Source organism: Danio rerio, chromosome 6, assembly GCF_052040795.2.
Source record: "Danio rerio strain M-AB ecotype USA chromosome 6, GRCz13ab, whole genome shotgun sequence".
NCBI lineage: Eukaryota > Metazoa > Chordata > Actinopteri > Cypriniformes > Danionidae > Danio > Danio rerio.
Window position 1 is genome coordinate 23,850,001 of NC_141026.1, and position 25,000 is coordinate 23,875,000.

General features: G+C 34.1%; 2 protein-coding genes across 5 annotated transcripts in view; one reads left to right on the plus strand and one right to left on the minus strand.

Moving 5' to 3' along the window:
* The window catches only part of LOC147836337 (uncharacterized), a 432,239-nt gene extending 415,224 nt beyond the window's left edge, over nt 1-17,015 (plus strand). The window contains exon 2 of the transcript XR_015493621.1: nt 16,998-17,015. The gene's annotated coding sequence lies outside the window, so the exon portion shown is untranslated. The remainder of the gene's footprint in view (nt 1-16,997) is intronic.
* The window catches only part of si:dkey-237i9.1, a 74,009-nt gene that overhangs the window by 12,379 nt on the left and 36,630 nt on the right, over nt 1-25,000 (minus strand). For all 4 annotated transcript variants that reach the window (XM_087257167.1, XM_087257165.1, XM_087257166.1 and 1 more), the window contains exons 8-12: nt 9,216-9,405; nt 4,806-4,894; nt 4,627-4,697; nt 1,371-1,542; nt 62-196 (exon numbers count right to left, since the gene is read on the minus strand). In XM_087257167.1, the coding sequence (XP_087113293.1) occupies nt 62-196; nt 1,371-1,542; nt 4,627-4,697; nt 4,806-4,894; nt 9,216-9,405 (657 nt within the window). The remainder of the gene's footprint in view (nt 1-61; nt 197-1,370; nt 1,543-4,626; nt 4,698-4,805; nt 4,895-9,215; nt 9,406-25,000) is intronic.

Genomic DNA, 25,000 nt, shown 5'->3' on the forward strand with positions numbered 1-25,000 from the left:
AAACAAATACATTTAAATTTTAGAAGTAAAAATAATTATTAAAAAAGTACACCATACATACCATACACTCTCCTCCAAGAAAATCAGGGATGACCTCTTTATCAATGTAGTCCACAAGACCACCAGAGCCCTGATAGTCATTTCCTGCATAGATCAGAAACTTCTTTCGCGTATTCTCATCAATGAAAGGGCTCACCTTTAAACACAGATAAAAACAGAGCACATTTAATGTACAGCTAATATGCTTTCTTTGAGTTGAGTCAGGCCGATAAAGAGCTTAATCTGTGTGACTAATTTGCAAAGATGAGAACATTGGATGAATAGGTAAAATGGCCACAGCTACAGAGGTCCTGGGAATAATTATTGTGATGTAAGTAAGACACACTTCTGTTGTTCTGGTTTTTTTGTGTGTTTTATTTGTCTAAACTAATCACTTTTCTCTAATAATTAAAAAAAAATTGTATTTGTATTTTTTATTTGTCTAAACTAATCACTTTTCTCTAATAATAAAAAATAAATAAATAAATTTGTATTTTTTACTAAATATGTAATATATTTTGCCAAAATCTGTGCTATAAGTTAATATTAATTCATTAGATTGTATTACTAAACTAAATTGCAAACTGTTTACTCTCATCACATTTTTCCCAAATCTCAAACTTTAAAAACATAATGTATAACCCTTAAAAGGTAAGGTTTAAATAGTTCTCCCCTTTTAAGGGTGCTTTCACACCTACACTTTTGTTTTGGAACCGGTCTCGTTTGTCCAGTTAAAGCGGTTCGTTTGGCATATGTGAAACCAGCAATCAAGCTAGGATTTACGCCAAATCAATCGGTCTGAGATTGCTTGAATGAGGTGGTCTCGGCTCGATTGAAACGAACTCTGGAGTGGATTGATTGCAGTGAGAAAGCATTACGATCCGAGCGCGGTTATATCACAGATGCCCGCAAACGAGTGATAATCTCCCAGTAATCTCGCGTCTCACTCCCGGTCCTCAAATACATCACGCACCCTTCTCACCCCTCCCCACTGCATCTCTCCTCGCTCTTTAGACACGTTGCACGCACCTTGTCAAACACCACCAAACCACCTGCCTGACAGCTTAGCGGGACTTTGCAAAATAAACCCTGACACTCTGACCAATGTGAGGAGAGTTTACTCACACGTGACTTGTTTTAGCTCTTTTGGTCCGTTTAGAAACTTTGCAGTGTGAAAGCGAACCGCACCAAGAGCAAGGAGCAACAATGTGACATTTTTTTTTTCAATCCCCGTTTCAGAACAACTGAATCAATTCACAGGTGTAAAAGCACCCTAAGATTGCATTTTATGTTCAGTCCCTCTCTAGTTTTAAGAAAAATACACCCCTTACCAAGGTCCACAGAACAGGAAAAACTCTGGGAGCTCTGAGGATGAGAAGACGGCCTAGAGTCTCAGGATAATTGGCCTCCACCACCTCAATAATCCTTAGCAGAGCTTTGACTGCAGGACGCCAGAGATGCCTCATATTGAGCCCCTCAAGATCGACAAGACATGTCCAACAACTACAGGATCAGAAAATATGAATGAAGTTCAATGGAAAGGGAGACACTCACTTTTACAGTGTTAGATTATCAAAGTCAACAAAAAATACATCTGGGTTAATGATGTCATAAACCCTTTGGTTTACGCCACAGAAAATGAACAATTGTAACATTAGTTATAGAAAATGGCAAAATGCTGTCTTGTTCTCTATCTGGTCTTCCAAGGGACATGACACAGAAGAAATGGTTAAAATTTATCATTAATTATGTTTCAGAAAATCATTTTAAAAAAGTTAAAGCTTTTGAAAAATTACAGTCATTTTACAAAGGATAGATTCCAAAATCTTTCCCAGTATAGTGCTGGATTCAGTCAAAAAAAACCTTTAAAATAAAGAGCAGTTGCAAGAATAAATAAACAACCTGTAAGTATTTTTATTTGTTAGAATTGATATTTTCCATGCATTGTTCCTAGCGTTAACTGTATGTTGTAGCAAGGGCATAACGATGTAAACAATGGGAAAAACTGTTTGACACTCTTAACAATTTAGCTACAAAAACAAATTTGTATTTATTCATCAAAAAATAATAATCACCCAAAATTTTCACCAGCGCAATGTCTCTCTATGTGACCACTTTTCCAGTGGTCTACATTTGAATTAATGAACTTGAGTTTGCAAATGGTATGTGAAACATCTTGCGTTTGCATGGGTTCAGCTATGTCTGATTCAGGCTCAAACTGATCCGGCATTATATACACAGGGGAGAGGGCCAGGAATAGGTGCAAAGACTTTCCCCTCGAGCAGTTGTGTGACGACACGCTGAGACATGCTTTTGAAAGAGTGCAGGTCATTGATGAGCAAAACCTCCAGCATGATCGGCCCCTTTCCTTTTCATATTTTGCGATCAATAATGACAGGGTGTATCCAGTGTATCAAGACACTCAAACCAAAGAAGACACAGCCCAATTACTAGTACCAAAGAGCCATCGGCAAATACTTTTCCAGGTGGCTCATTCTAATCCTATGACCAGACATTTAAGTCAGGTGGCCACACTAATTTGCCTCACGGCCCGATTCTTTTGGCCAGGCATTCACGGGGATGTCAACAGATAAATGACAGCTGCTAAACAAGCCACCCCAAAAGCACTATTGTGCCCTCTAACAATTATGGAGATCCCCTTCGAGAGAATTAGTATGGATTTCATCAGGCCACTAGAGCGATCCGTGTATTTAACCAAGTGGTGCTCACTGCAGAGCCATTTGGGCAGAGCTGAGCTCCAGCGAGGGGGAGCTTGAGCTTTGGCTCCTCCTTTCTTTCACTTCTTCTACGAGTGATGGGGGTAGGGTTAGGGGTGGGGTTGGTGTACGCATTAAAACAGCTTATAGGAGGAGGAACGAGAGCTCATGCTCCCCCTCGCTCAAATGGCTCTGCAGTGAGCACCGTCTCTATTTAACCTCAGAAGCTGCCTTGCACACATATTTTACTTAAGGCTGCCATCTTGTGGGCTGTTGTATTTGAATTTAAGGATGAGTAGATGGTAGTGTTATTGTGTCAAAAAAAAATGTAGCATATTTTTGATTGAGTTTTTATTATACAGTATTTATTCTGATGATTTTGAATATTGCACCTAACAAATATCCCAATTTACAAAAAAAAATACTAACAAAAACTAAAACTAATCCTGAAACTAAAAAAAACTAATTAAGACTAACTGAATTTGAAAACAAAAAGTCAAAACTCTAAAAGTCAAAAGTCAATTACCCCAATTCCCATGATCGATAATCAATTAAATTAATCAATTAATCGATTAATTGTTAACCTTATTAATGTCAGATTTTTTTGCTTTGGTAGTCACAGACATGACAGGATGTGTAAATGACTTTTGGCCTTAAATAGTAAATATTGTACAGCTGTGCCCAGATTAGCTTACAAATGATTAAACACTGGCTTTATTAGTCCCTTCAGAGATTGTTATGAATATCAATGGTGTGGTCATTGCAACACACACACAAAAAGTCTCTTTCTTAAATAGAATGCACAGAATGGACTTCTTGTTATGATTTCCATGCTGTCCATGATAAGGTGTGTTGAATACAATAGCTGTTTCTATTCACCTATTTTTATGCGCATAAAAAAACGATTGATGGAAACGCCAAGATGCGAAATTTTGAAAATGCGCATAAAAACGTATGAGCATAACTGAGTAGGATAAACTTTTTATTCAATAAGAAAAGATGCGCACAAACTAAAATGGAAACACTTTTACCGCACAAACTCCAGCATGCGCATTAAAAAAGGTCATAGGATTTTGTTATAAGACATCATGTGATGATAAAAAGTGTGTGTGAATGGATAAACCAGCAGGCTGAGCACATTGTAAAACATCCGAAATGTTTGTTTGGTCATTCTAAAATGCCTTACCGTTTAGGTATTAGTGTTATTATATTATTAATGACCTCCAGAATCAAGAGCGTATGTGCTCCGCCTCTGACACCTTCAAACGCCACCGCGCATTACTGTGTGTTAGGATTGCCTTCTGAGGTGCAAGTCATTTAATAGATGCGCCAGTTAATCAGAAAGTGACGATTTTGTTCACTTTGATTCGTTGGATGGAAACACAGCTGTATTCGCACATCTTTTATGCGATAATCCAGTTTTGTGCATAAAGTTCATTCGCATTTTTGGAAGGAAACATAGCTAATGTTTTATTAAGCAATCTTTTGTATCCCTAATTAGTATTAGCCAAAGGTTTGTCAAAATTGTTATTGGTAATAAAAATCTCATCGGTGCATCCCTATTTTTGCATACCAATGCCAGTGGTGTCCTGCCACCATGGTGGCACTATACCACAAAACTACTTAAACTAAACTGAACTACACTGTTTCAATTTACTATGACCTTTTATGTGAAGCTGCTTTGACAAAATCTATAATGTAAAAGCGCTATACAAATAAAAGTGAATTGAATTGAACTACTTGAAAAGAACTGCAGAAATGAGAATGATAAGCTTAGATTGCTTTTTCAAAAAATGTAAAAAGTAATTTGTTAAAACAATAACAGTCACTTAATAGGTGAAGCGAGAAAATCTGACAGTCCTGTAAATACCTAATTGGCCGACCAAACACTTTGGTGTTCTCTTCACAGCGTCTTAGACCCTCTTCATTGATAGACAGCACCTAATTTTCGATACATGATGTTAGACTCATCACTCTTCATTTACTTGCATATAAATGAAAAACACTAAAAGGCATTTTGAAAAAAATGAGGGTTAATTAATCTCTAACATGTCTGAGCAGGGATTCTTCTCCAAGTGCTCGAACCAGCCCTTTGGTGTCCATATGTCCCAGGCGTAAGATATACAAAGGCCGGCCATCTGCAGCAGTACACAAAAAGACAAATCATAATATAATCAAACATCTTTATGAGTCAACACACCATGACAGGCTCTGTTAATTTTTTTTATCAAATTATACAAACAATTAAATAATATTAACAAGAAAAAACAAGCTATGTCTTTACTTCTAAGAGATAAATGCATAACCTATAAGCTTTTAATTGGTAACATTTTAAAATAATAGTCTCTTAGTTATTGTTAGGTAATGTATATAACAGGGGTGCTCAACCATGTTCCTGGAGATCTACCTTCCTGCAGATTTCAGTTGCAGCCCATAACTACACCCGCATGTAGTTATTAAGTGCTGCTAAGGTCTTAATTAATTGGTTTATTTGGGTTTGATCAGGGTTGAAGCTGAACTCTGTAGTAGGCATGGGACGATAACCGTTTTCAAGGTATACCGCGGTTTGGAAAAGTCAAGGTTTTAAAACCGTCAACATTTTCTGCAATACTGTTAATAAGGTATGTGCACATTTGTTTATTTACATTTTGCTTTTAGGACAAAAGTATCTTCAGCAGAAAATATATCTAAAAAAAATTATTTTTGAAACAAATAAAGACAGCAGAATTCAATAATTAACTTAGCCTGACATGTTTACTGCTTAAAAATATTTGAAATGTTTCTCAAAATAAAATATATTGAGTTCAAAAAAAGTTTTTTGTTTTTAACACATACATTTAAAAAGAATATATTTTAGAGCACTAATCATACTACCGTGATACCATTTTTATTCAAAGTTATCATATAATCAAAATCTTATATAGGCCCATGCCTACTCTGTAGGTAGATCTCCAAGAACAGGGTTGAGTACCCCTGGGATATAACAATGTTTGCAAACACCTTACAGTATTTATTTATCTTTGTAATTGTTATTGAATATAAAAACGTTCATTGTAAGTTCATGTTTACTATTTAATAATGAATTTGTAACTATTATTAATACATTTTGAACAATATTGTTCATAAACAGTTCATGTTAGTAAATATATTAATGTACCTTTAAAAAAAGTGTTACAAAAATTATATATTTATTACATATGTTGAACGACACCAGAAGGCATGTAATGTGATACATAATGAGTGTGTAGTGTCTTTTTACAACAGGAGTGGGGAACGTCCGGCCTCTGGGCTTTTTGTGGCCCGTGAAACCATTTGATCTGGCTCCATCCAACAATTCAAAATCACCCCTCATGAAATAAATAAATAAATTTCTGTAATAGAAAGTGAGTTGTATACATTTGTTGCTCTGCAAATCTCAGTTTTACATGAAAATAACTTAAAGCATGTGCTGTTATGTAACGTTTGCAGCACAGTATGCGCATCATTTACTGATGTACGTTCGAATCATTTATATTTTTAATAGTGCAAATGAGACCGCATGGCATGCTTCTGTGTGTGTGTGCGCGCTTAGCCTCGGAGACGAGCAGAGCACACACATCTAATGCCATCTCAAAGTGAGTGCTTTAATGGTCAAATACATGTACATTTTTGTCAGATCACGGTGTTTAGGGATTATTCATATTAACCCTCTATTTGTAATAAACAAACAAGTTGAGAATCAAAAGACATGCGAAAGAGAAACCATTTTAAAGCCGCGCTATTCTTAATGAGACAATGCGCAACATTCCTGCCGCTGACTGTTTTTATTATTAATCAAACAACAAAAAGGACAAAATCACTCACTGCTCTTGACTGAAGGATTTTTGTAGCTGAAGTTTTTTTCTTACTGTGAAAATGCTTAAAGCACAGTTTGTTTCATATTTTTATTCTATTGTATTTATTTCCCTTTCCTTATTTACAGGGAGGAAAATAACTGGGCAAATATAAAATCAGATTTATTTGCCCTCCTGAATTATAAGTGACCCATTTTCCCCAATTTCTGTTGAATGGAAAGATTTATTTTCAAACCATTTTTAAACATAACATATTTAATAAGTCATTTCTAATAACAGATTTATTTTATCTTTGCTATGATGACAGCACATTATATTTAACTAAATATTTTTCAAGATACTAGTATTCAGCTTAAAGTAACATTCAAAGGTTTAATTAGAGTAATTAGGCAAGTCATTGTTTAACAGTAGTTTCTTCTGAAGGCAATCAAAAATATATATTGCTGAAGGGGCCTAATAAGTTAAGTTGAATCGAATCGAATCTAATCTAATCGAATCTAATCTAATCGAATCTAATCTAATCTAATATTGACCTTAAAATAGTTTTCAAAATATTAAAAACTGCTTTTATTCTAGCCGAAATAAAACAAATAAGCCTTTCCCCAGAAGTAAAAATATTAGAGGAAATACTGTGAAAAATTCCTCGGTTAAACATCATTTGGGAAATATATATATATATATATATATATATATATATATATATATATATATATATATATATATATATAAAACATTTTACAGGAGGGCGAATCATTTTGACTTCAACTGATAATCGTTTTGAATAATCGTGATTACAATTATGACTAAAATAATCGCGATTATGATTTTTTTGATCGAGCAGCGCTATAATTTAGTATGGCCCCTAAACGATGTTACAAAAATGTAAATGGCTCTTGATAGAATTTTTTTTTCCCCAACCCTGATTTACAGCAAGAAACATTTTGGTAGGCCACATAATAACTCATGGACCTGCACAATTTATTGTGTATTACTGTGTTTTACCATTGAAAATAAAATTATATGTGCATTATAAGTTTTGTTGACAGTTGATTGCCTGTCTTGTGATTGATGTATAACTGATGAATTCTTCAACCTTGTCTCAAGGCTGCCTGACTAAAATTAAAAAAAAAAAAAAATTACTAAAAGAAAAAATTTGTAATCTGCAATCGTAAACATGTAACCTGTCTTGTCCCATAGAGGGTCTGCTTACATGCTTTACCCTATATCACCCCAATATGACAATCTATACACTGTACCTACACATATGTCTGTCCAAACTGCTTAAAGTAGATTTTTCACCATAGGTGCCCTTTAAAAATATTTTTATTTATCAAAATTGATTATATTTGCATAACATATTTCACAGATCAAACTCTACTTCACACATGGGAAAAGACAACGTAAAGAAAGACACAATGACACACTCATGTGCAAAGCTGACACTGTTTATCGGGGCACTTTTTCTTTCTGATAAACTTTATTTTTAAAGAAGAGCTGCAAAGCCTCTGGGCATAGGAATGCCTCCATAAAAAGTTTCCTTCTGCACCAAAGTAATACCATCTATCTATTAAACTTCAATGGCCCTCAGCAACAGAATAATTTCTTATTCTGTTATTATTATTTCTGTTTACATGACACAATGTTTCTTTTCAGTGTGTTTAAGTAAAAAAAAACTGTTGAAATAAAAATATTATTGATATTGAAATATTATTAAAAATTAAAAAAAAACTGTAATGAAAGAAAAAAAAAAGCACTGGAAAAAATGCTGCTTTGAAATGAAAACTTATACAGAAACTTATGTTAACAACGTGCTTTAATTTTAGACAGTTATTTAAGATTTTTTATTTCCAAAGAAACATGACCATGGAGCGGATTGCTAAGCAGTGCATGACACTGCTCAGCTCAGTTTAGTGATTATTCATATTAACGCTCATTTTTGTAATAAACAAACGAGTTGAGAATTAAAAGACATGTAAAAGAGAAACCATTAAAGTGACAGTGCACAATTCCTGCTGTGGTGTGGTAGCATTAACTCTAATGAGCTCAGACTAAGAAACTAGACATAGCGTTGGTTTTATACTAATTACTTTTTTAAACAATATTTGTTTGATAAAACATGCACTCACTGCATTTGAAATTAGACACTTTAAGCTTTCTATAGATATACGTTTCATGTCTGTGTGTTTTGTTTTCGCAGAGTTTAAGTACATTTTACTCATGCATTTCTAAAAACAGTTTGCGGAAAGGGAAAAGACAGAATGCCTACACTGTTATTATCTTTATTTAGCAAAAGCACACACGTTTGTTGTCATTGTGAGTGCACACAATATAAACTAGACACCTAACAGATTCAATTGATGTATTGATCTTATCTGTACGTTGAAAGTGTAATTTAAGTTCTTTTCTGCGATATGAGGAGAAGACGCATCAAAATGCATATACGTGGTCTTCGACCCTTGGTTAAATATAATGCATCTGTAGGTTTAATTGTAGCTTATGCATATGCAAAAATAATATCTTAAGATCGTTATGAATATGAGTAACCATTTGATATCAGAAAAACTAAAATGTACACATTTTGCATTAGAGACAATTACTTTTATAGGGCATCCCTATGTTTACTCACTGTTGTCGTGGTGGTGCCAACCACCAGTATAGAAATCATGCAACACCTGAGGGGAACTCCATGTATCAAGTAGGTAGTCCACTTGGTGCTGCTTTCTCCAGGTTAGACTCTGACAAAGGATCTCACGTGCTTTATCTATGTTGAAGTCACGTGCACGCAGAAATCGTAGGATATGCTCATCTTTTGGAATCTGGGAGAAAAGGAAGACAATCAACTATATTAGTCAAGTTAATTTTTTTAGACTGCCTCTGACAAAACAATACCAGATATTAAATCGAATCACTGCAGAAATATATGGCATTTAAAATAGGCTTTAATTAGTTACAAATGTAGCACAGGAAGGAAGATCATACATATTTCATTATTATTAACCTTTTAAGCAGCCCCCAGAAACACTTGAGCTCACCCCACCGGGAGTTCACAAATCACATACCTAAGCCTCGAGTTACCATGGTAATGACCTTGATAGGAAGACAAGCCATAACTATAACCTAAGATGTTTGTTTTTTGTGTGTGCATGTTTATATTTTGTAACATAGGTAGACTGCTTTGTCTGCGCTTAATAGTGTCTATTTGTTGATATACTGGTGGCACGTCAATTTTCTTGGTATTAAACCCCCTTAAAAGTATTGCTTAATAACTTCACAGAAGTGTTTGGTATATATGCAAAGCTAATGTGGTTTAGAGAACAACAGTGTGCATTGTATTTTGGTACTTGTAACACATGTTGAGATTATAAAATCTTTTATTTTTTAATTTCTCTTTGACCACTGTTCAACAAGCATATGCAAATCATCAGACATGAACAAGGGGCCATAAAGCTGGCTAGAAGACAACTTCTCATTGACTAACTCAGCCCCTGAGTTTATGACATCAGCAATCCTATTTAAAGAATGTACTTCCAGTTCACACCCTTCGTACTCTCTCGCTCATGGAACTCTCCTCTAAACCCTCTTCTTCAACTCCTCTTCACTCTGTCACCAGCCAAAATGTGACCTAGGGCCTAGGGACCCAAGCTGAGGCCAGGTTTTGCAACCCTCTCTCTTCATGAGGCCTACTACGCCCGGTCCTCTTTTCCTCACCCACAATCTCACTTTCTCTTTCTCTCTCTCACTCACTCAAGTACAAGCATGTTGTTAATATATGTGCTGTATTTGTCTTTTGTAACCATTATTAAACATTTGAGTCCACATGGATCACTTGTTTTTACACACAGAACAAGTTACTCAAACTCAAAAATAAAGCAACAGGTTGCACTAATTCGTTGATGTAGTAAGATTCATTATTTATCCAGACCAGGAATTTACTTGATACTTGAACTAATAGACAAATAAATTGTAGGCTCTAACAGACGAGCAGTTCAATTTACTGCAATTTTAGTTCTGCTATCTATACTAATAAAGTCAACCCAAATATTCATAATTAAATAATAACTTTATAATACTGATAATTTTATTAGCTTAAGTTGCTACACAAAGTAAGTAATTACTGTAATTAAATTATCTGCTGAAAAAGAAATGGCATTTTAATATTCAAGAGTTTTCATTTTAAGTTAATGTAATTACCGTAAACAGTAGTGTAAAAATCAATTCAAAGTGGCAGAGTAATTATGTTTTTTACTAAAAGTTACATTTCTAAAGATTACACATGCTTAAAATATTAAGGGAGATCAAGAGATCATGATATACATACTGTAGTAAACATTCTCATAAGTAGAGTAATTGTATGTGTTTTTAATATACATTTATTTTGTTACTTTGCATAATAACTCAGTCTCAGCTTACTTTTGTCAGACAATTGCACATGCCTAATAATAAACAATGAATTGAGTAAAACAAAGTCTCATAAGTCTTTTTTAAGAAAGTTTTAAGAAAGTTTTTTTAATGAAGCAAAAAGCTATGTTTGACTCCTAAAAGAATCAAGAGAGAAAATTTAATGGCATTTTAGGTAATATTGAGTCAAGTAATTAAACTACTTTTACATAGTAATTTACAGATGTGTACAATGCATTATGCTCCCTCTGCCATAATGGCTTCTCTGAATGCAACTGCTTTAACTGAGCAAAAATATCAAAATTCATTTTTCAGCATGGTCAGTTTTGGCTTTGAAAAATACTAGACATAATAGATGCAATCCGTAAATAATCTAAGAAAAACATAGTCTAGCTATTCATCTTTAACAGATCCATATTTAGGTTTATGAACATTATGAGAATTAGTTTTTTAATATTTTTGTATATTAACACCAGAATAATATTAATTTTAATACTCACCAAAAGTTACCACAGGTAAGTGATTAACAGTCAATTTGTGTTACTGTATTGTATTATTTCTTATTGTAGTTGTGCAGGGCTCTGAACCGGTTCAAGGAACGGAAATGAAAAACGGAAACAAGTGACATTTTGCAGGAACAGAAACAAAAAATGAAAACTAGATCAACTTTAATCGTTCTGAACAGAAGCGTTTACAGTTAAATGGTTAATAACGTTATTTTATCATATCTCTTTATTATATGAATTTGGGAGACAAAAAGCATGAATTTAAATCATGCTTACAAATGTGACGGTGATGCATACAACGTGAAATGCCTGCAAAGCAGACGTCATAAGCGAGAGTAATTTCTGATGCGACAAGCTTGTCTTAAAGGTTAGAGAGAACCTGCTCTTTCATGTACAAAGGTATGTTTCGGTTTAAGCTATTGTTATTAAAACTTGTATTTATACAAAATGAATTATTGATTGTCGATTGTTTTTAGATGGGTCTTCATAAAGAAAAACCTTTTGTAAATATTTCTCTTATGACAAATCACTTGATAAATCTATCTGTAATATTGAAGGATAGGGGGCAGATCATAAACATGATATGTAAAGTTTTGAATGATATGATATATTATCAAACCACTCAAGCATTTTCCATTCAGAGAATTACAGTATTTAATAGATTAGTCCTTATAAACAATCCATTAATTAAATACATTATTTACAAGGCTACTGAAGAATTAACAGAATATGCAATATGATCCGCATAATGATCACAGTAAAATGAGGTAAGCTCTCATTTTTATATAAACTATAATTGTCTGGTCGTCTATAAAAAGATAACATAGCTTGAAACACTTTAATATTTTAGAAGAAGTAGGTAAAGTTTGCACAATGAATGTTCAGTCTGATTAATCTGTTACCCATAATTAAGCGTCATGAAGCCTACTTTTTGATTACTTGACCCGCGGATTAACGGCAGCACCAGCAGACATAAACAAGATCTATGCATAATAGGGTTTTATGTGTCCCCAATATGCAAAGTCGAAAGAGTGCACGACTCCATAAGGTAACGTAAACTGCAAACAATTATATAATGTGTGAAATCGTGGACGCGTCTCACAGCTCTAAGCATAACTTATTCAATGTCTATGCTTAATCAGTCATCAATAAGGTCTATTGGTTTTAAAGGGTTATCGACAATAAATCAATCGAGTAATCGTTAGGATCCCTAGTTTAATCAATCGGAAAAGTAGTGTCAATGTTAAATAACATGCAGACACAATCTATCACTTAATCTATCGAATACAGGGCTCTAGACTAACTTTTTGCCTTGGTGCGCTTTTTTTTTCTTAGGTGCCCTACATTATATGCATGCATTATACACAATATTATATTTGTATTAAAGATAAATAAAGCAAGAATATAAGAATGATACTTTTTTATATTTTTATACCTACAAAAATATCTAGTGGAAGTGCAGTTGATTAATAAAAATCTTTGTAAATAGGTTATCTGTAAAAACGCAATCAGAGCCAATATGTTATGAAGAAGTAGTGTTGCCTAAATGGCTATTAAATTTATTATAAAATTAAAACCAAGATACAACTCATTGCATTTTTCGTTTGATAAAAATATACGGAAATGAAATAAAATCAAAAGGTGGCTAGTTTGTAAGTTGTTTTAATATAAATAAAAAAACATGCTTAGACTATAAGCTTAACGGCTATATGCTGCCAATAGGCCATTAATAATTATTATTTTACTTTGTACTGGATAATAATGTATATTTTACAATAAAAAAATAATTATAGCATGTCTCACTGTCATTTAAAACAAGTAATTCATAAAACATCAGAACTGTAGACCTGCAGTGTGTAAACTGCATACAGGGAGTGTTGGTCAATAACCTACAGCACACAACTGAACTTATGTCTCAGAGGGAGATGAACCGAATGTTTTTGCTTTTAAGCCCTGATGCTAACTGTATTATGTAGCTCTTAATAAAGGCCTACAATATATTTTCTGGTGTTTAATTTTGCATGAGAAAATAGCAGTATAGCTATATTAAATTTTTTTAAAAGATTATCATTCAGTCTACCTGCAGCGCATGTGAGAGGAGGATCTGCGGCAAATCCACTTACTTGCGCACTACATCTATTTCATTTATAACAATGTAAACTTGACTTCACAGGCCATTCATCTTTAAACGCAAAAGGCATTTTTAAGTGTCCTAACTTGACTGATGCTGCATAATGGCATGTTTCTTTAAAAAACTGTAAAAGTGTGCTTTAGCATGTCAAAATGAACGCAAACATTTAAAAGAGTTCAGCGTTTTGTCAATTTTACTAATATTAATAATTATGGATATAATAAATTTAAATAATAATTGCACTGTGCAGTGTACTAAACATTTTTATTAGGCTACATAACTGAAAAACTAATGTGAAGATTACTGGAAGTTACGTTTTTGCTAAAATGAATTAACGGCAAATTCATAATAAGTGCGCAAAGTCGATATAGATTTAACCAAAAGCAAGTTCATATTATAAATATTTCTTTAATGATACTTATCGAAAAATTTTTTAGTCTTACCCCTCGAACAGAGTTTTTAGTTGAACCATTAAGAAACCAGGGCACTCTAGAGCCCTGCAATACTTTGTAGTAAAATAACCGTTATTTAATAATAACCGTTATAATCTTAACAGTTTTTTTTTTTCTAGAAAACCGTTTTTGGAATACTTTGTTTATTAAGGAACTCAAGAACATAATTAAAAAAATATTAATTCTGCTCGAAGTGAACCGATTGGATTTTTTTTCCGTTTTTAAGCCCTGCCCTGTGTAAATAGTAACTCACATTTTAGCCATTTGGAAATGTTATCGTCCCACAGAAAAAAATTCTTATAAAAATCAAACCAGAAAAACAGCAAATAAGTAAAATACCAGCCATAATTTAAAGCTTGGTCTTCTAAACTTCAGGTCCCTAGCACCAATATTGTAAATTAAATAATAACTGACAACTGACTTAATGCACTCTGTCTCACTGAAACCTGGCTAAAACAAAATGACTATTTTAGTTTAAATAAAGCAAATCCTTCAGGATTCTTATACAAGTACGAGGCTTGTCAGACTGATAATGGTGGTGGAGTTGCAGCAATCTTTAGTGATATTCTTAATGTTAATCAGAGAAACGGACTTCTGTTTAACTCTTTTAAAGTATTGGTGCTTAATGTTATGATTCCGGATATTAGGAAAAAAACCTATGTTATCTCTAGATAGATAGATAAAGCAAAATGTTTTTGGTCCAACCCAATGTTTAAATAACACATTAGACCTAATTTTGTCTTATGGAATTGAGGTAATTGATGTAGACATTACACCCAAAAGTGATTATATAACAGACCACTACCTCATATATAAGCTGTTTACTTGAAATGATCAGATCTGCACAGATATATCGCCCCATCCACTAAAGATAAATTTACAATAACTTACCTGATCTTTTTCATTGTACCCACAAACGCAAATGACCTAGATGTAGTATAATGTAGTAATCCATAAAAAATAATAGATATTTATTTTTACACCATTGCTAAATTAACAAATAATCAGTGTCCTTTGGAACAAAATGTCCAAGATGTTAATCATTCTGCACCACCTTATACTTCCGATACATTAAACATTCCACTAAATGTTCATTATCTACAGTGCTTCTAAATCATAAAACAGGAAGAGCTAGATAAACTTATAAATATGTCTAAACAAGCTACATGTATGTTAGACTCATTTGCAACAAAATTACTGAGAGTTGCTATCTGTAGTAAGAAGAACCTCTTCTTAACGTTATCAACTTTTCTTTATCTCTAGGCCATGTTCCAAACCCTTTCAGGCTAGCTGTTATTAAGCCAATTATTAGGAAACCACAACTGGAACCCAGCAACTTAGCTAATTATAAACCTATTTCAAAACTTCCATTTGTCTAAAATACTGGAAAAAGTTGTTTCTGCCCAATTATGCTACTTTCTGCAGACAAACAATGTTTTTAAAAGTGTTTCAGTCAAGTTTCAAGCCTCATCACAGTACAGAAACCGTGTTAGTGAAAATCCCCAACAATTTACTCTTAGCTGCTGATAAAGGCAACATTTTGTAACTAGTATTGACTAGTTACTTGATCCATGTACTGCATTTGACACAATACCGATATCCTCATAAATTGCTTAAATTCTACAATTGTCCAAGGACTGGCTCTACAAAGGTTTAAGTCATACTTAAAAGACCGTTACCAGTTTGTAAGTATAAAGAGTAAGTGGTGCTTCAAGCATCTGTTTTAAGCCCTTTGCTGTTTACAATATACATGCTACCCCTGGGAGACATTGTTAGAAGACATGGGATCAGCTTTCAATGCTATGCAGATGATACTCATTTATACATTTTAACAAAACCTGAAGAGATGTCTGAACTGTCTAAGGTAACTGACGGTATTAAAAAAGTTAAACACTGGATGACCAAGATTATCTTCTCTTAAATTCAGACAAAACAGAAGAATTACTTATTGGACCTATATCCTATACATACAGCAGATCTCACAACTCGACCTGCAATTAGAGGAAAACAAAGTTAGCATTAGCTCTACTGTAAAAGATCTGGGTGTAATATTAGAAAACAACTTAACTTTTGAAAATCATATCTCCCATGCCACAAAAACCACCCTCTTTTATCTGAAAAATACTGCTAAGTTATGCAGTATGCTATCCATCTCAGATGCAGAAAAGGTAGTTCATGTTGTTATGCCTTCTAGGCTGGGTTATTGTAATGCTCTATTCGCAGGTTGCCCAGCAAACTCTATTAATAAATTTCATTTGGTGCAAAATGCAGCTGCAGTTCTCACATGGTCTAGAAAACATGACCATTTCACCACAATTTTATCCTCTTTACACTGGCTGCCTGTTAAGTTCCGTATTGATTATAAAATATTGCTTCTTACCTATAAACCTTTAAAAAATCTAGCTCCTGTTTATTTACCCAACCTTCTGTCTTGCTACAATCCACCCCACTCTTTAAGATCTCAAAATCAGGGCTTCTGGTTGTACCCAGAGTGTGTCTACTAAAGGAGGTCGAGACTACTCATTTATGGCTCCTAAACTCTGGAATAGCCTTCTTGAAAATGTCTGAGGCTTAGACACACTCTCCCAGTTCAATACTAGATTAAAGACATATTTTTTTAGTAAAGCATCCACACAATGCATCGTATAACAGCATGAAGAATGAGTGTGCTTCATGCAGAAGTGTGCTTGAGAAACCACCAGTAGGTCACACTCCTGTCTTAATGCACCTGACATTAGAAACACACATATGCTTAACACGTTTTTGTTAAGAAATACACATATGCTTAACATGTTTTTTATGTATGTCTATATAACTACTATTTTCACTTATAGCAATTTTTTAAAATAAACATTTCATGTTTAAATACACTATGAACTGCAGCTAAGCTAATTATTTTCTTTATTTACTATTTCCACCAGGGGATACTCATCCCGAGGCCTCTAAAGATTATGTAGCGCCATTGATGCAATCAAAGACCTGTGAAGAAATGATCTCAAGGTATCCATAATCCTGGACCAGGTTATATCCTAAGCTGATGCTGCGGCAGTCATGGAGCAGCAGAGAGCTTGAGACTGATTCCTGAAAGAACACAGTGACAGACGTGTCTTTGCATTGATCCTGTGGGCTAACAGGATCACCTGACGGTGACCTACCCACACCCGCAGTTCTCCATGATGGACGTCCTGTGTTCTCCAGCCTCCGGCACTTAGACTGCAGCTCCACACAGGAAGTTTGGCCAGATGAGAAATGGTCGTGCCCAACTGACCCTGGTTTCTCTCAAGGTTTTTTTCCTTTACCTTCATCAATTGGTAAAGTTTGTTCTTCGCCACTGACTTGCTTGGTTGGGACTTGTGGAGCTGCGCATCAATGGATTTGCTCTTCAGTGTTTGGACTTTAAGCAGTGAAAATTAAACCACTCTGAACTGACCTAAACTGAACTTCCACTCTGAAAACTGGACCCATGCAGTTTCAATTTACTAGAACTTCTATGTTAGGTTGCTTTGACACAATCTACATTGTAAAAGTGTTTATATAAATAAACATGAATTTAATTTAATTGAACATGTGCAAGGCATACTCAGAATTAATAATCAATAATAGTAATAGTTTGGGGTTGTTGTGAGGTGAGGTGGAGAGAGAAGAGGGGGTCTTAATTTTTTTCACATGTGTTCAGGTGATCTGTGAAGAGATGGGTTTTTATTTGTCATTTGAATGATACAGTGAATCTGTAGACTGTGGGAGAATGGGAAGGTTATTTTACCAGCATGGAACATTGAACCAAAAAGTTTTGGAAAGTGACTTAAAGGCTCCTGGAGGGGATGTATACCTTCAGAAACAGGTGAAGATAGGAGGGTGCAGTGCCAGTGGCTGTTCTATAAGCAAGGATCAATGATTTGAACTTAATATGAGCCTCAACCAGTAACCAATGCAGAGATAAAGAGAGGAGTTACTTGGGCTCATAGACCATCCTCAAAATGACATGAGTCTTTGACTAAAAATTGTGCAGAATGATGATTTTTCTGATATTAGAAAGGGCAAACTTGCATGATCAAGCTATGTTAGCAATGTGCTCTTTGAAGGAAAACTGATCTCCAGAATTAATCCAAGACTCCGTACTAAGCTATATAGGGTAATGGTGGATGATGCCAGTTGGATTGAGAAGTCATGTTGTATGTGTGGTGTTGCAGGGAAGACAAGACAATCAGTTTTTGCCAGATTAAGCAGTACGCGATGGTCTGTCATCCAATTCAAGATATCCTCCAGGCAGTGCGAGATTCTTGCAGCTACTGTGGGGTAATCTGGATGAAATGAAAGATAATGTTGTGTGTCATCGGCACAACAATGATAAGAGAAACCATGTGATTGGATGATGGTTCCCAGTGATGTGGTGTAAACAGAAAATAGAAGGGAAACTAGAACACATCTCAGTGACCTGCCGATGAGCTTTGGATACCTCACCTCTCCAGGCAACTCTGGATGATCTGCCGGTGAGGTAAGACTCCAACAGAGTGGGCAACACTTTACTGCTCCCAACATCCCAGTGGAAACACCATTATAAAAGTAGAAATTTGGTTAAAAACAACACTTTCCATTGTTTTGGCAATAAAATAAGAAGAGAGACTGGTCTGTAATTTTCAACCAATGAAAATGATTGAATGATTGCCCAATGAGAATGAACAATGAATTTTTTATTATTATTTTTTTGTGCTGCGTGGTTACTCAGGTCTGCATTAAAGGGCTATCAGTGTTTCCCCTCTCATTATATTAGGGGGCGCCCCGCCCTCCCAAAGGCTTTCCCCGCCCCCCTTGAAGTCAAGTTAATGTTATTTTCTATATTGAACCAGATCATAACTTCTTTTAATAAACAAGCTAAATAGCCTTATGTACTATTTTATTTACACAACAGATTAATTTCTCTCTCTACATGGTAGTGTGATTACAAATTTCTGCTCTGAATTGTGTATGGTTGAGTTCACACAGAAACTATCTGCTGCATAGGATTAAGAGTGTGGTTCTTTGACCAAAAATATGTGGCTCTCCAGCTGTCTCCCTTCAATAAAAAATTCAAAATCTATTTCCTATTGAAAATACAATTAAAATGACCTTTTTTATTGTATATTTTTACAGCAATATGAATAAAAATACAAATAAAAAGACATTTCAATGTGCATGTGCAGCTCTATGTATTAACTTGAATAGGACACCAATGAAGGTTATGCAACTTACATTTCTATGGTAACCTTGCGCACGTAAATTCAAACTACATTCATAAGTGCTGATGGCGAAACGAAGAAAAAAGTTCTATAAATGATCTTTTCTTAATACATGGACTTGCTTGCCATGTGATGCTTATATATCCCCCATGGCTCTCTAAAAAAATGCATTTGCCAAAAAAATCAGAAATGGCTTTTTTCCTGAAAAAAAGTTCCTGACCCCTGGTCTAAACCTTAAATTTGTTACTAGGTTAAATGAATAGAGCAGTAAAGATATCACAATTTCTCTCTCTCTCTCTCTCTCTCTCTCTCTCTCTCTTTGTCTCTCTCATTGAGAGACCTGCTGTCAATAGTTGGAGATGAGCATTATATTTGAATGGTCTTGCATGTATTTAGGCCTTTTACACATAACAACTGAACGTTGTGTGTTTTTGACAATATTGCAAGTTCACCAACTGCTGGCTGGAATTATTAGATAGATAAAACTTAATTTATTTAACAACAATATTTAATAACATAACTTATTGTATTTTAGTTATTGCAATAAACATTTTATAGGCCTATTTCCTTTTAGTAAAGTAGTATTAGATGTTTATTTATGGTGTGCATTTTAACTTCTTATGCATCAAATATGCGCTCCAAATTTGTTCTTGATTGAGAAATGTTGAACTCTTCTTTCATCATTAGCAGTGTTTCTAAATTGCATTGTTTGTAATTTCATTTATTTATTCATTCATTCATTCATTCATTTTCTTTTTCGGCTTAGTCCCTTTTTTTTTTAGTAATTTCTCTCACCAATTTGTATATCTGTGTTATATTATGTTCTGTGGCAGTTAATTGGCTGTGGAGACCCCTGATAAATAAGGAACTAAGCCAGGGTAAAATAAATGGATGAATTATTTTCTGTAAAGCTGCATCTAGCCATGACACGTTCACACCTAAATGGACATAAGAGACGTGTTTAAGGGATTCTATGCAGCATCATTAATTTATTCTCTTAGGTAAAGCAAGATCTTTTCTGAAGAATTTATATTTAGAGGGAAATGTGCATAATGCATTATAAAGCTTGAAGTATCAGAATTGATACTCTGTATCGGCTGATTACCATGACAAGGAATTAGTACTCTGTATTGGCTGCAAAAATCCTGATTGGAGCATCCTTAGCTTTGACCCAACTTGTCTGTTAGAGCGACAATACTCCCCCTGGCTGTACAAGACTGATCTTAGTAATTAAGTCAATAAATACACCTTTAGGAAAAAGAAACTCAGCTCAGCAGTTGTACAGTACAAATGTCAGTGTCAGTCTGAGCAGTTGCGCGCACAGCCCCCAACCCCCAACCCCCATTCATACAACGAGTTATTGTTTTTCCCCTTTTCACAATATACTATGCATAAAGACTTTACAAATATACACTGCACAATACAAATAAAACAGACTTTAATATGAATTTCAGCAAATAAACACCCTTAATGTTTTTATGCCTTTACTATGATTTTCATTTTAATGTTTATGTTCACCGTTTCATTAAGGGAAACTCCTGAGGTAAATAAGTTATTTATCTGAACTTTAATAATAAACCTGTATAAAATGCTGTGCTTTCCACCTCCAGTCACAATGACTTCTGGGACTTTTTATTGATCAGTGTTAAATCCAGAAACTTATGGATATTAACTTGAGGAAATTAATTTCCAATATAAACAAATACTGCGGAGTTAACACTACTACTTTGACCCTTTTCTTAAGCTTATCAGATAGTGGCAATTGAGACAGTGACCATCTGTCTTTTGTTTATCTGAAAGACATTCTACATGGTTTCAGACACAGAGAGACACGTGGCTCACAATACCTCCATCTAACAAATGGAGATACAAATGGAATATTTCACTTCATAATTATACCTCATTCCAACCCTCTGAATGAGACCTTGACATAGTGTTTCATTATAAAATATTCTAATTGATTAGATGTTTATTAACAAATGACATTTTTGTTATTCATTAATAACAAAAACCTCCTCAGTTGTTTGTTATTGTAGAATAAGGTTAACCTTACCTTAACTTAATCACCTTCATGACTTCATGTATATTTTAATTAACAATATTTCTTGTTAATTATTTTGACAGAATCAAGCTGTCTGGTGCCCTGTGTAAAAAGAGTTATTTATCTGTTATTTCTACATCAATTAATGCCCTCGCATGAGGCTAAAATATCATTATTAATATCAATATCAAAATATTGATTTTAATATTTGATAAATCCAATTATCATTACAACTTCTAGAGCAAGTTCAGTGCTGAAGTCTGCATCGGTGTGTCCTCGATACCAAGAACATATCCGGGAAAATTCACACGTCCTCCGTTCTTGAGTTTTGAAATGGAACTGTGGCAGTTGACGAAGATAAATGAAAAAAATAATTTTTTTTTTTTTTAAATCACACTTGCAATTAAATTTTCTGAAAGATTAAGACACTTAACAAGCTGATATAAGCTCAGATGTTTGTTTTTGTAAAGATTATGTTTTTAGCCAGAAATTTAATGCTACAGTGCATCCGGAAAGTATTCATAGTGCTTCACTTTTCCCACATTTTTTTATGTTAGTCTTATTCCAAAATGGATAAAATTATTTCCTCAAAATTCTACACACAATACTCCATAATGACAATGTGAAATTGTTGAAAATTTATATATATATAAAAAAAGAAAATCACATTTTCCTTAATTACAAATACTTTCCTCTGCATCACAGTTTTAAATCAAATTGCAAATAAGCACAGGTGCAGTTGTGATTAAAGCAAAAACTGATTTTAACTAAGCAAACAAACAGTTCCTTCTGACAAAAGCTAACTTAAATGTAAGACGCTTTCACTTATGAAAAAATTCTTTCTGACTACAAAACTTAAAATGAGCAGCATTTACAAAATAATAATTTTCCAACCAGCAGAAATTAATCCAAGCAAACAAACACATGTACCGGTCACCGTGACAACCGCGTCACCGCCTTGGTGAGTTGCCACCGCGGTTGTCCATTGCCACCGGCGGTAGTACGTGACGTCACACACTTTAAAACACAAATTACTGTTATGTTGCCAAGTATTACATATGTGTTAGAATATAACATTAGGCGCGATTCAGCAAGTTCAAGTTGAACTTACACCTGGGAACATTTTGGATTCATGATGACCATGAAAGGTGAACGAATCAATTTGGATTAAGCTTTTTGTAGGGGGGGTTTAAGTGTTAAAGTGTGTTTTAATATTCACTGCTGAGAGTCCAAACACTGAAGAGCAAATCCATCAATACGCAGATCCACGGGTCCCGGGCCATGCAAGCCAGTGGCGATTGACGGCGAGGGAAAAAAAAAGCCATGTAGGCTTTAATCAACTCCTGTCTTCTAAATGCAAAAGCCCAGCTCAGCCAGGCATGGCAGAGGCATTTGCAAAAATGGCCAGATACAAAAGAGAAAGTGATAAATGGAAGACATTGACGAGAAATGGAGCAACATATTTGGTAACTAGTTAAGAATGCGGGCGGTGGAACAGAAGCAAGAAACCTTCTCCCGCATGGTTTTGAAAAAGTAGCCTGTCTGTGCATTTTTGCTACAAGCACACCGTCTGACAGTGTATTGCTGGAAACATTATAACCCCATTCTTCACTTAAACCGGACAAAGTCAACATGTTAGTTTTTCTGGCAAATAATTTAAAATATGAATACAAAAGGTGGGGAGAACCTACGCTGTTTTTTTTTAACATCTGACTTATATTGTTACTAGGTTAATATATATATATATATATATATATATATATATATATATATATATATATATATATATATATATATATATATATGTATATATATATATATATATATATTTTTTTTTTTACTTATAATTATTTATATTTATATTCTTATTACACTGATTAGTAAAGTGCCAATTAGGCTATTTGTTAAGTTCTTAAAAATTTAACGTTTAATTATTATTATATGGTTTCAAGCAGTTAAAGTTATTTAATATTTAACTACAATATTTATAAACAGTTTTGTGTTGTTTTATTAACGAAAGTTCAAAAATAAACACGTACACTTATACGGATGTTTTATTTATTAATATTTAATTAAGTTATTTCTCAATTTTTACATAAAAGGTAAATTAACTTAGGTAGGCTACTTTATTTGTAGATTTACGAGATCGAGGAACATGTTTGCCAGTAAATAATGTTCTCACCACTTTAAAAAAATAAATAGATAAATAACTTGCGAAAAGGATGCAATAAAAAATGCAAGCGCTTAATCATTCTTCACAATTGAATTCGTACTTGCAATAAGCCGAGGCTATATTGCGCCGACAAGAACAAGGCCTAAAACAAAGTCTAGAGAGAGAATTAATATTAGTTAATATTAATGATTATAAACACGAACTGCGTTGTATGATAAACGCCTCACAATGTCGTGATCTTTTCTGAAGAACAGATAATCCATGTTATCGCCGTCTCCCCAGTGCCAGACCAGTGGTTTAAATTATATTTTACTCTCCTGATTTCTTTTCTTTTTATTTAAAAAAACATAAATATTTAAAGTTTTGTATTGCATATATATATATTTTAAAGATTATCATTCAGCCTACCTGCAGCGAGAGGTTGTGTGCTGGGCAAATCCCCTTTACTCATGCTACCTATTTCATTTATGACACTGTAAACTTGACTTGGCAGGCTGATCATCTTTAAACTCAAAAGGTATTTTTAACTTGAGACTGCTTCTGCATAATGTGATGTTTCTTATTACAACTGTTAGCGGTGTCAAAATGAAAGCAAATATTAAAAAGGGTTTTGTTTTATTAATTGTATAGTTTAGTTTTAATAATAATGTAGCCAATATAATAAATTATAATATTGATTATTGTGTAGACCACAGTGTCCAACAAAACATTTTTATTAGGTTACTCTAATAGACCTAATCCCTAACTGAAAAACGAATGGGAAAATGACAGGCAGTTGCGTCTGCTAAAATTCATTTAACGACAAATTTCTTTTGCGTTTTTTTCCTCTTTAGAGATCAAGAGAGCTGTATTTAAAGAATTATTTAACTAAAACATGAATTGAATGCCCAGTTCTTTCCCGTGTGAGTTTAGTGCGCCTCTGCGTCTGCGTTTTAAAGGTTACAGGTGCACCCTGACCTGACGCGGGGACCAGATCTCTGCACTATTGCTTTAAATTTCACAATTTTCATAACTGCATTGCATTTTCATATGGTAAAATATCAAAAGTTACGTTCTGAAAGTAGTAAGAATGACGGGAGTGTTAGTAATAAATGACAGAAAGAACTTTCACTTTTGAGTGAACTTCTGTCACGTGTTATTTTAGTATGATGAAAAAAAACAATTATTTAACAAAAATAGTAATGCAGTATTTTTCGCTCTGCCAAGCCTTCTCTGTTGCTGTGTGGAGCAGCAGCCTGCGTCAGTAACCTATTACTCCATCCCACCCCGCCCCCCCACTCCTAAATGTCTCACTCACGCGGGCATGCACTGCGGTCTCATGAGGAAACGCAGCTTTTTGATATAATTTTTTTCTTGTAACGTACAAATAATTTTTCAAGTATTTGTTCTAAATAATTATTCGTAAAAACACGCTATTAGTGCTTACCACTAAGCCACCATAAAGTTTGTCCTCAAACTTTAATATCTAGTTTCACTTTTATAATCTGCTTTATA